This window comes from Arachis ipaensis, chromosome B6 (genome assembly GCF_059453495.1).
Source record: "Arachis ipaensis isolate K30076 ecotype BB chromosome B6, ASM5945349v1, whole genome shotgun sequence".
Taxonomy (NCBI): Eukaryota; Viridiplantae; Streptophyta; class Magnoliopsida; order Fabales; family Fabaceae; genus Arachis; species Arachis ipaensis.
In genome coordinates this window covers 28,039,606-28,052,308 of record NC_142441.1, presented here as the reverse complement: position 1 = coordinate 28,052,308, position 12,703 = coordinate 28,039,606, and the positions used below count along the sequence as shown (strand labels likewise).

At 32.9% G+C, this 12,703-nt stretch overlaps 1 protein-coding gene across 1 annotated transcript; it reads right to left on the bottom strand.

The window, feature by feature from the left end:
* Positions 1 to 1,785: 1,785 nt before the first annotated feature.
* Positions 1,786 to 9,318, bottom strand: LOC107648114 (uncharacterized). Its single transcript, XM_016352113.3, has 3 exons — positions 8,699 to 9,318; positions 3,583 to 3,750; positions 1,786 to 3,459 (listed from the first exon to the last, which is right to left on the bottom strand). Exons 1-3 carry the CDS (start codon positions 9,248 to 9,250, stop codon positions 1,786 to 1,788), a joined length of 2,394 nt encoding a protein of 797 aa, XP_016207599.1. The 5' UTR covers positions 9,251 to 9,318.
* Between the last annotated feature and the right edge of the window lie 3,385 nt (positions 9,319 to 12,703).

Here is a 12,703-nt window from a genome sequence, read left to right as displayed (position 1 = left end):
TAATAAATCTATATAAATGCTGGATCATTTTGAACTGGAGAGGTATCGTAGTAATAAAAGACCGACAGAGCACATCCAAGAGCCTATCCCATGGTGCATGCTTTTTGCCGATGATATCGTCCTTATGGGAGAGTCAAGGGAAGACCTAAATAAGAAGTTGGACTTATGGAGAGAAGCTCTAGAAGTGTATGGTCTGCGTATAAGCCATAACAAGACAGAATATATGGAATATAAGTTCAATCTGAGAAGGAAAAACCCTAATATAGAGGTGAAGATTGGAGAAAACATCCTACCAAAAATTAAAAGTTTTAAGCATCTTGGGTGCATCATACAGGATAATGGAGAGATTGAACAGGATGTAAATCATAGGATCCAAATAGGTTGGTCAAAATGGCAGAGTGCATCTGGTTTTATATGTGACAAAAAAAATGCCTTTAAAACTTAAAGGTAAATTATATCGCACTGCTATAAGACCGGTTATGCTTTATGGTACGGAGTGTTGGGTGGTCAAATGGGAGCACGAACATAAGCTGAGTGTGGTAGAGATGAAGATGTTGAGATGGATGAGTGGTCATACGCGATTGGATAAAATAAGGAACGAAGATATAAGGGAGAGAGTTGAAGTAGCACCCATTGTGGAAAAGATGGTTGAATCGCGTCTCAGGTGGTTTGGACATGGGAGAAGAAGACCGACAGAACACCCAATCAGGAGGGTGGATGAGATGGAAGATGGAGAAGGGGTGAAAGGTAGAGGAAGGCCTAAGAAGACCATCCATGAGGTGGTCAAACGAGATCTACATGTAAACGGTCTCTCTGCAGACATGATACATGACAGAGAGCACAATGGCGTCATTTGATTCATGTAGATGACCCCACCTAGTGGGACAAGGCTTTGTTGTTGTTGTTGTTGAACGGTCCCTTTGCTAGATCATTTTGAACATGTCTGTTGGCGTAATTTCACTTTGTAGTATATATCATTATATCTTAAATGGTCTCTGAAGTCTTATCTTTGAACGAGGTGTTTTTGTACTCTTTATTTTTAGTTAGACCATTTTCAAGATGGAGTATTATTTTTTCTTCTTTTCAGTATATATAACATTATTACCTGTTTTTATCTGTCTAGGTGGCCACAAGTCCACAACTCAAGGAGTATATAGGTTATGTAATATTTCTACAGAAATTCAGGCATAAATATGAACAAAACTTCTGTTTAAATATATTTCTTTTATTTGTCTATAGAGATTCAGACATAAATATGAACAAAATTAATATTTGATTATTATTATTATGTTTATAAAGACTTACATTTTAAATTTTAATACATAATTTTAATTTTATTTATATAATTTTATATTTTTTTTAATTATGATCGGATCAACCGGATGAATCAGTAACTTACCGGTTGAACCAGTAACCCAGTGACCCAGTCATATGGGTTGATTGTCGGTTCGATTCTAATAAGTATGCTCTCTCGAACTCTCTCCTCTGTTTTCTGAACTACTGGGCTCGATCCCCCATTTCTAACCAATTTGGAAGAAATAAAACCAGCTAGATCTAGCGGTACAATAGAGTCATTCTCTTCCAGTTCTTTGCATTGAAAACAGAAGCAAATTCATAATTTGGTTGAGTGATAATTCTTTTCTAGTGAGTATAATATTCTAGACAATGTGTGTAATAAAATAAGATGCCATCATTTCTCTTGTTCTTTTAGTTAGATAATTTTACAATAAGATACCATCGACATTGGTTAATAATTCACAAGGAAAAGCTACTTCTTGTGATCACTTATGACAGTGAACACAAGGTGCTAATCTTACAATAAATTTCTTTCATGTTCGCTTGATTTGATGGATTCTCCCACATAATTAGTTCTCTTACTTGGTTCTCAATCTTTATGATTTCTCTCACCAAGTTACTAATGCAGAATCCCAAGCAACTGTAATGAAAAAGCATTTCCTCATCTCTGTTAGTGTGAGTTCTGCTAGTTACGCCCTCCAGGTGTTTGAAGAAAGTCCCCAAAATGATTTCCACGTCCTCATCTCCAATCAAGAATGTTTCTGCATTGGGATATTCTCCTGACTCAATATCACAAGGAAGATTTCTTTTCTTCAACTCTTTCTCTAGTTTCTTAAGCGACTTCATCTTTGTTATCTCTTCGAGGCATTTCAATGTCGGGCCAACTTTGTTCTTAAAATTCTCTATAGTCTCATTCATTCCGTTTCGTAGGTCGACCTCGGATCCTCCATTACCCTTCTGTGATAATTGTGTGAGTTGTTCCACTGAGTATGCCACAAAGAGTAAGAGGTCTGCTGTCCTTGATAGAGATTCGAGCATCTTTCGGTAGCAAGCACCATGAAATGGAAGGAACCAGAAATTTGGCTCCAAATCAGCTTCTGCTATAAATGCTTCCAGTTGACACACCAGAGATTTCATCTTATTTTGTCCTTCTCTTAGTGCTTGAGAACTTATAGATGGCATTGGCATGTCTTTGTTAATGCAATCTTCAAGTGTTCCCAAGCTTTCCGAAAGTGCAGTTTTCGCTAGAGTAGTTGCTCTTGAGGGACTCACTAGAATCTCTACAATGATGAAGCAAACGAGTCCTATCGTGGCCTCGGTGATTCTCGTTATTGCGAATTGAGTTGGAGGGCCGTAATGCTTCCTACCAAGGATAAGTGAGGCTCCTATAACAGCTGAAATCGCACCAGATTGCCCATACATTTTGCTATGCCTAAGAAAAGTATAGAAAACCAGCCATGGTATAAGAGGCAACAACCTCAAATCCGCATATTTATGGAAAATGGAGCAACAAAGAACCCCATAGATTGATCCCATTGCTGTTCCCTGTCCGCGCGCATTTGCAACCGAGAACGTTGGTTGGCGTCTAGTATCAAAACTGATAGCGATTGTGAGTCCTGACCAATATCCATTTTCCTTATTATATGTCAAACCGAAGAAGACAGCAAGACCTAATGAAAGGGAGCACTTGAATGCAAAAACCAAGTTGTGAGTGCTAGGCATAAAGTTCATAACAACCTCTGCTATCTTTCTGAAGATCCTTTTGGAATCACCAATTTTCTTTGTTTTCTCCACCATGTGGTCAATTTTCTTTGTCACAGGTGAATTGTCTAGGAGAAGTTGCAAACAATACAAGAAGAATGAAGTTGGAAGATCTTTATAGGCTTTGGAAATGCTTCTGTTCAAAATTTCCTTCTTGGTCTCTAAGTTGGTGGTTGCATCAAAAGGTGCAAAACACTTGCCTTGTTGATCTAATTTTTGGCTGAATCTTCCTTTGCAATGGATCAAGGCACCTCTGAGCTCTTCATCAATGACATCAATGGGAAAAGAAGTGCAACTTGATAAAGCAATGTCCATCCCTCTGATTGGTACCTCCAAGTCTTGCAGTCTCTCCTTTGGGTCTATGCAGTGAGGATTACGAGGCCTTTCCCAATGCATGCCTTTCTTTTTAGTGAGAAAAAGATGACCAAATATTATAATTAATTCATAGCTGTTACTAGGAAACTAATTAACTGAATATGCAAGTACTGTTCAATCCAATGCTTTTGGTTATGGTTGATAGCTTACCATGTTAACTTCGATTCTCCGGAAAAGCTTGGCTCCTATTGTAGAGAGGGTCATGGATTGATTGAAAAAACCAACAGCAGTTGAACTATCTGAGGCAGTGATGGTGTCTATATTCCAATTTAACCTTTCAGATATGTTATCAGTGTATAATCGGTAGAGTTTCCTCACCTGAAAAGTACAAATTGCACAAAAGGAGCCAATAATTATAAAAAAATTGCGCTAAGGCGGACATATGTCTGAACTTTCATTAAGGTATATAATTGGATGTGCTATTCATGCTTTAGCTTATTTATTTATTTATTTTTTCAGTGAATGACGATTTCCTTAAAAAAGAAAGAAATAAAGAAAAACAACAGCAATTGGTGTTAAAAGTCTCAATTCTTATGTGGAGAGAAATTATTCTGCGCACATGGTCATGAGCTCATGGATTCATGGGGCACTTAGCGATGACAATACAACTCGTAACTACCGGTACCCGACCTGCCTCTATACGATGGGACGAGCAATTACCTGACTCAGTGCAGGCGGGTTTTTGTTTGGGACATGGTAGGGTTGGTATCTACAGATAACCGTCTTTATCGGCTCTGGTATAAGTCAATAAAAAAGTTTAGGATCAAGATCCTCTAAAGTGAGAAAGTTATAAATTGAAGAGTTAATCACTTTTAAATTAAGATAATAAGATATATATTTCATGAAAGTTACAAAATTAATAGTTCCTTCACTTTATCAACTTTTTTATTTCAGAGGATACAAATTCAAAATTTAGCATAAGAGATTAGGAGTGGATAGAATCAAGGTTGAATATCTTGCAGGACCAATTAAGGTGCAAATTTTTACTACCTACAAGTAGTAACAAAGTAGAATTTATAGAATAGAATAAAGTAGAGTGAAATTGGATAAGGCAAAAATTCGCTTCTATCCTTCCCATTATCATTCTTAAAAACACTTAACTAAATCATTCTCAAACTATTATAATAAAGTGATATTGTATGCTCCAAAAGATCGAACAAAAACAAAAGTAGAAAAAGTAGTATTTCACCTATCTATAGCCCATTATTATCTTGGATGTTTAGTTAAAAAGTCTATTTATGAACGGCATGAATATAGATATAGTTTATCTAAGTGCTCATAAAGTATTTAGGAGTAATAATTAAACCTATATTAAATGTCTTCAAAAAATATTCTAAAAAAAACTTGCAAGTATATTCCTATAAACCATTGTAATATTCGGGAAGGAGGGACAGAAGATTTTGGGAAGGAGGGGAAAATCCAAGCTTTTGCTTATCTAAAACAAGTGTTGACCTATTTCTTATTCACTCAATTTTAATTATTATTTCTCCCTAATCACTCAAATGATGTTGTACAATGTACACTCAGCCATGTTAACCTTTCTCTCTAACAAACATGTGTGGAAACATGCACATGGAAACAAGATTTCTCCTATAGTCCTATCTCATTGGAACATATCTCATGGGTCAACGGAAAAAAATTTTTGTGACGTCTAGTCATTACATACAGATAAAAAGGTTTCATTAATAAAGGATGTGTATAATATCTGTATATAAGGGGAAATTAAATATACAAAATGTTTCTCTTAATGTATTTTCCATAATAATACTAAAACAAATCCTCCAAAGGCATAAATTTTGCCATTAGGCAATTGGTGGTAGATAGATTGGCCATTAGATAACATAAATGATATCATTTTATGTTTTTTTTTTTTTTTCTTTTCGATTTTCTAGTGTTATCTTTATGTCATATACAGGTAAATTTTAGGATTAAATTTAAGATCATAATATCATATTAAGGAAGGTGGTTTCTTTAAGCTTAGACTAACACTACTATACCGTCTAAAAAAGAGAAAAAAAAAACTAACATCCTGTTGGTATTATTCTATTTATATTTTTTTCTCAGCATCACAGTGAAGTATTATTGCTCTTGCACATTAACAATGTTATTTCGCTCATCATTTACTCTTCTCAATTTAGATTTGGTCACTTTTTTATATTTTATTAATATTTCTTTAATTTTTCTTGTTGACAAGACGAGCATTGCTTGCTCTAAACTAATAATTGCTGTATTTTAACTTTCACGAATAAGTTATTTTGCAAGATGTAATCACTAAGAAAGAAAAAGAAAAAATGAAATAAAATGCATATGCTATGTAATTAATAGAATGGAGAGGGACTACTGGAGGCTGCAGGGCAAGGAATTTGATTTTGTATTAAGGGGGAAGTTAGTAAGATTATCCTATGATTTTGATTTGTTTCTTTTGAATTTATTTAGTTGAATATTCTTGTTACTCTTGTACGTTGCTTGTGGTTTTTGTATGTTGTAACTACCACCCTCGCTCCCGGTTCACAGCCTTCATGTGAGTGGATAATAATAATAATAATAATAATAATAATAATAATAATAATAATAATAATAATAATAATAATAGTATAATTTAACTCATTTTAAACATTTTTTATTATGTAAAAAATACTATACTCTTTATTAATTAAATAAATTTTAACTCTTTATTTATTATATTTTATATTAATGATTCAGATTTAAAATTTAAAAATTAAAATTTCGAATTTAGAATTTAAGATTTAGAGTCTAAAATTTATAATTTAGAATTTATAATTTACGATATAAAATCCAGAATTTAAATTTTATAATTTAAAATTTAGTATTTAAATTTTAGAATTTAAATAGCGCTGTACTCCTTACTTAATTTCTCGGAAACGCATATTAATTTACCAAAGTAGGCATTAAATTTACGTTACTTTATTAGGAGTAATACAATGATCATTTTAGTCCAAATAAAAAAATAAAGTGTAAAATCTTTTTTTGTCTCTATCTTTTTTTAATTTAGCCAACTCACACTTTAATAATTAAAAAATGATAATTTGTCTCTATTTTTTTTGTTAGATTCATGAATCCTTTTATGAAAATCTTCGATAAAAAGTAATAGAAAATATTTGGGTATGATATTAGCTAGTATGATTTGGTCTTTATCTATTTTATATAGATGATAACCATTTGATTGATACAATTTATTACTTATACAGTTATCAAAACAACGCTGCAAATGAATGATAACCATTTGATTAGGAATCATTTTGATGATTATGTAAGAACTAAACAGTTCTAATCGAATGGTTATTATTCACATATGATTGATAAAGGACGAGCCATACAAGTTATGTTACACGTAAGTATTTTCGTCATTCTTTGCTAAAAATTCTTACAGAAGGGTTCATATGTTTAATAAAAAGGAAGGATAACGGCTCATGCGTCTAATGAAAAGAAAGGATAATAGATAGATTGTCAGCCCCAAAAAACAAACTCTTTCCAGCCCTTGATATTTAATTCCATGAAACTGATTAGTCCCTCTGTTAATGATCTCTCTTTAGAACATGTTTGTGTAACACGTTAATCACTAATATATTTTCTATTTAATTTTTATAAGTAAAAACATTTTTTTTTAAGGAAGAAAAAGCTCAACACATCAGGGTGGAGCAACTGGAAGTCAAGTAACAAAAATCTCAAAGAACAATCCGTGAACGAACAACTCAAAAGTAAAGGAACCTCTAGTCATCTTCGGCATTGCCATCAACAACCAAAAGGTTCGCCACCACTCTATTTGTCGAAAAAAAATAACCAAAAATAGTTTAAAACTCACTAATATTTCTTAGTTTTACACAATAAATTTAGTTAATGCATTTGAAAAAAATAACAAAAAATATAAAAAAACAAATTAAACGGTCTTGACAATTATCCTTAAAAGACAATAAAACTCTCAACAAAAAAAATTTGTCAATCTTAGTTAGCTTTTAATAGATAAATTAATAATTTAACATGTTATTTAGACTTATTCCATTAATACAGAAAAAAATATTAATAGATAGATTAATAAATTTTATAAAAATAAAAATAAAAAATTAAAAAGAATATTTTATTTTTATTGAAGATCTCGTTGCCTTTCGAAATAATTATCAAAAGTTATTTAGATTTTTTTTTCATTGAAAAAACATATCAAAAGTTATTTAGAGTTTTTTTTCATTGAAAAAACATAGGGGTCGAAAAAAAATTTTACTCAAAAATAAATGAAAGTTGCTTTCTTAATTTCTTTCACAAATAAGGATGAAGGTTAGCGTTCTGCTGTATAACGCTAATTTGAAACAAACGAAGGAAAACAAAAAATTAATTGTTTGACAGATTTTTTTTTTAGAAAAAAGTAATGTATGAAATATAAATTTCGGATTAAGTCATGGGTTTTATAAAAATAGATAAATAAAGAAAGTATACAAATAAATTTATTCAATAAGTAATAATTTTATATACACCGCCGTCGGAGAATATTACATCAAATAAGTCTTCTAACTAAAGTAACAATAATTGTTATATATCACTCTCTACCAACAAAAAAAATAGTGCTACATCACTTTTTATTTTAAAATTATATTCGACATAAAAAAACTTTTAACTTCTAGTGTGATGTCATCGATCTACTAATTTCATGGAACTACTTCGTAGTATTTTCGAGGGATGATAGGCATATACCCCAAAGTGGACTCATCACTAATATAGTAATAAGTGAAAACAAGTAATTTTCTTTAAAAAAATTCTTTTATGTTAAACAAAAAGGCTAAGTATATATTATAATTAATCATAATATATTTGTATATAAATACACGTATAATTTAATTTTTTTAATATATTTTATATTAATGGTTAATTTAGATGCATATCAAACATAATTATAAATTAAATCGATGTCAAAAAGAATAAAAATATTATTTGTATATAAAAATTAGCCATTAATATATTTGTCTATAAATATATATGTGATTTAATTTATTTTTAATATGTATTTATATTTTTACATATATTTTATACTGATAATATATTTTATACTGATAAATGATTTAGTAGCTGATTTTAGTGTACACGTAATATAATCGCAAAAAGAATTACTATTTTTCCCGATGATACACGTAAAAAAGTTTCCCTAACAAGATTTCATAAGGATTATTCTTCTAATTCCAAATTCAATATGTCTAAGCATGAATTAATGCATAATTAGCATAGATGTATGTATATATATTGCTACAAGCTAGGTTACCTCATAATAGGCGAGGCGAGGATATGGTACCAACATGGCAAGGATTGAAGCCACAACTCCAAGGGCTGTGGAGGATGCGGCATGAATTGGGTAAACCGTCACCCCTGCTTCCGCCGCGCTATTTATCGCGGCGCTTACATGAACAATCACTAATTGCCCGAATGCAATCCGCTTAGCCACCAACTCCAACGATCCAGGAAGCGCCACTAAAAATGAACCGGCCGCGACCATCATCGCGGCCGTGTGGTTAGAGAAGTTGGTAGGTCCTATCACATGAAGGCTAAGAAGAGAAACGATCATGACCTGGACAGTGGCAAAGAGGACGTGGCAACAACCTCTTAGGGTGTCACCGAGTGTTGCGTCCGAGACTATGAGGATTGTGGTAACATACGAGAAGGCCGGGAACTCGAGATAGTGCCGGAGGGGTTCGGGGCCGTAGAGGGAGGTGCAACCTACTATGGTGCAGGCTAGAGTGGTCCTTAGGGCTGATCCTAAGCGTGCTTGCCACACCTCTGCCCTTGTGCTACTAATTGTGTTTATAATCTTTGACATGATAATATTAACTAATAATGAGAGGGAGTATATAATTTGAAGTACAAAAATTTGAGATTGTGAATTGAATTGGTAGCTTGTGAAGTATTTGATGAGGAGTTAATAAAGGCATATGTGTGAAGTATGGTTTGACAAATAAGAAATGAGTAATGACAATAAGGCATTAGAAAGGGACACTATTTCGATTTTGCTAGCTAATACAAGTAATAAATGTCATGCCATATTACTAAGTTATAGGTTTTTTTGTCATATACTATATTTTATTTTAAACCGAACAATAATATTCGAGAGCAAGAGAACGCAATGTTCCGATTTTGTTGGGGAGTAAAAAAAAAAGAAAAGTCTAGGGGCAGCAACTTTGTTAAATTGTGGCCAGCATGTAACCAGAAAAAAAAAATGAGCTATTAGATGAAATTTCATACCAATCTCACACCATTAAAACCATAACTGATGGCTATTTGATGACTATAAATTACAAAAGTTGCTGGGCTTAACATTCCTAAAAAAAAATTCATTAGCAATGGATAATAAAAATTGGCACACCCAAAAAAGTACATATAAAATTTAGAAACCACACATAAAAAATTTATAGTAACTATTTATTATTTATTTTTGTTTTCAAATTATTCTCGGAGATTTGATAGCGCCATAACCCTTACTTCTGCTATCTTTCTTCCAATTGTACTATGTTTGTTAATAGAACAAAGTTAGTGGGGAATAACTAATAGGACTTATGCCTCAAGAGGGAAAAGCATGAATCAATTTGGGGTTGTCAAGTAGTTAATTTATTTACCTGCTTTAATAAGTGTTGAGTATTCGAATTTTATCTGATAACATAACAGTTTGTTATTGGCCATAACAAATCTTTAAAAAATATTTCTATTTGTGACAGATTAATCTCTGTGACTGGAAAATACTTTGAGAAAAAAAAGAAATATTGATGGCAGGAATGATCAGTTACTTTTCTTTGTCGGAACAAGTGTTTGCCTCTAATATTTTTCTTCGTCCGTTGCATTAAAGCTTTCTTATACTGTGGAGCTGTGCAGAACTAACTAACTAAGTACATGTTTAATTTTGGACCATGAGAACGTTATTCATGTGGAATGTTAATCATCCAAAATAGTGGTGTTGCTATTGTTTGAATTGTTGGGTGTGCACTATTTACTATTAAGAAGCTAACATATCTTCTTCTAATGTAATGATAACGATATATATTATATCAAAGACAATGAAATCATGTAAGTGTTAAAATAAGAAAGATGGAGACAGAAAAATAAAACGAATTGAAATGACACCAAGTGGCATTTGAAATCTAGATTATAGGGAGGGAGATGAATCAGCATGACCCACCCCCCATTCGTTAATGGTGTATATAGCTCCCTCTAACCCAGGGTACTGGATTCCCTTTCCCTATGGGTGGCCATACTTAACTATACTACTCGCTTCTCAGTTCTCACCCAAATGCACATTAGTTGGTAGTTGCTATCTATACAAGTTTATTTTGAAAATACATAAATACTAGTCCTTTTAATGAACTAGCATTTATTATTAGATTTCATTACGGCTCTTTTTATTTAAATAAAAAAATTATATTTCATTTTAAATCATTGTACAAAGAATGATATTTGTGTATATTATCTCTTAATTTTACACTAGTTGGCAGACCAATTTTACACATTATGCCGGCAAAATCTATTTTTTAATTCCTAGATGCAAAATTTTTGAAATGATTTTTTTATACCTCAATTTAACTCCATTGCTAGTGAAATTGAAGAATAACGTGTTTTATCTGGGTGGTTGCAACCACTACCAGTAAAATTGAGGAAGAATATTTTTATGGAATGATTTTGAAATAGATATATCATATATGTAACCAAAACAAACTTTTGGGGTATGGTGAATAGTATAGACTATAGACAACGAGAGAAGCCTAATGCCCTAATGTAGCTAATGTATAAAGGGGAGGCCACAAAGATCCCCACTCCCCAGTGACACGACCTTGGTTGAACCGGCACCTAAATGTGGATGTGGTTTTGTAGGCAAATTAGTTACACAAGGCGGCAGACATCCGATAGTCATACTTAAAACTCATTTTTATATTGTTAATTTTCCGTTGATGCAAAAGTTTTTTGTTTTGTTTTGTTTTGTTTTTTTTTCTGTTGCATTGCTCTATTTCAAGGCTACTGCTATGTCAATATTATTCTTCAATTTCGTAACCGTTGAAAACCGGTTCAAACTGTGAACCGTTATCAAATACGATTCGAATAGAAGCCAAAATCAGAAAATTGGGAAACTGGCATTGGACTGTCGAATCGGCCAGAAATTAGTTGGTCAAATCGAACTGTGACCCGGTCGATTTTTGAAAAATTTCCAAAAACGGCCACGTTTTCCTTTTCCAACCCAAACTTCCTTAACCATTACTCCTCTATTTTCCAATTCCACAACGGGCAGAAGCAGAACGCGAAGCAGCACTGCCCTTTTTTCCGGTTCCCCTTTGTCTCATCGTCATCAAAGCCACCGGCGTAACTTCCGTCCACCCATTGGTGTAACTTCTATCCACCCACCATCGCCGTTGCAACTTCGACCTTCGAAGCCACCGGCGCAACTTCTATCTAGACAACATCCAGCCACTACCATTTGAGCTTCGAAAACTGAAACCGTCGTCATCAGTCTTGCCTGCTGCCTCTGTTGCGCAGCCACTTCCCGCTGGCACCAGCTCTGTACCACCGCGTCAGCCACTGTCTTGCCAGCCACTGTCTCTGCCAGCTCTGCTTTGTTCTAGCTTCTAGCCCTACGTATTATTTTTTTTTGTAATAATAATTGTTGTTAGTTAACCTTGTTGTTGTTACTGACTTACTGGGTTAAATAATTGTTCAAAATTGAAATCTGTTAAAGATGTGATAAAGATGCCTCAACTGCATATATGCAATGGCCATGGACAATTTTTGACTGCTTTGAATAACAAAATTCCTAGTAAGATTCTAACTTTAGGGTGTTAATAAAGGTATGTTGGGTTAGGGAGAATTGCAGAAGCAAGATTTTGATATATACGCAGACTCATAGGAGCATTTCTAACACTAATAACAAATTGTGAACATTATTTTTCTTTTGTTCCTTTTTCATTTTATCTTCTAGTTTTTGTTGGTCAAAGTAAGCAAATGACTTACCTTAGGCATGTAAGTATTTCCATTTGGTTGCTCAAAATATTGGGTCTTGTTATTTTTTTTTGTTAGTTCTTGTACTTAGATACTTTTATTTTGTTTTTTTATATTTGTCATATTATGATTTGTATTCCCTGTGGCCTGTACAATAACAATAGTAACTTGATTAATAAGTAGTGATTAACTAACTGATCAGTAATTATGGGATTCTCTGGTGTCTTTTCTTTTAGATGGTTTCATTTGTTCTTCTACAAGAAGCCAAAACTTTTTTGTTAGTATAAAGCACAGTTGT

What these genes read in the sequence shown, in the direction of transcription:
- LOC107648114 (XM_016352113.3), bottom strand. Translation starts at nt 9,250, where the DNA reads ATGTCAAAGATTATAAACACAATTAGTAGCACAAGGGCAGAGGTGTGG. An exon ending in CTCGCCTCGCCTATTATGAG is followed by an intron (nt 3,751 to 8,698) that starts GTAACCTAGCTT and finishes TGTACTTTTCAG; the next exon opens with GTGAGGAAACTCTACCGATT. An exon ending in GGAGAATCGAAGTTAACATG is followed by an intron (nt 3,460 to 3,582) that starts GTAAGCTATCAA and finishes CTCACTAAAAAG; the next exon opens with AAAGGCATGCATTGGGAAAG.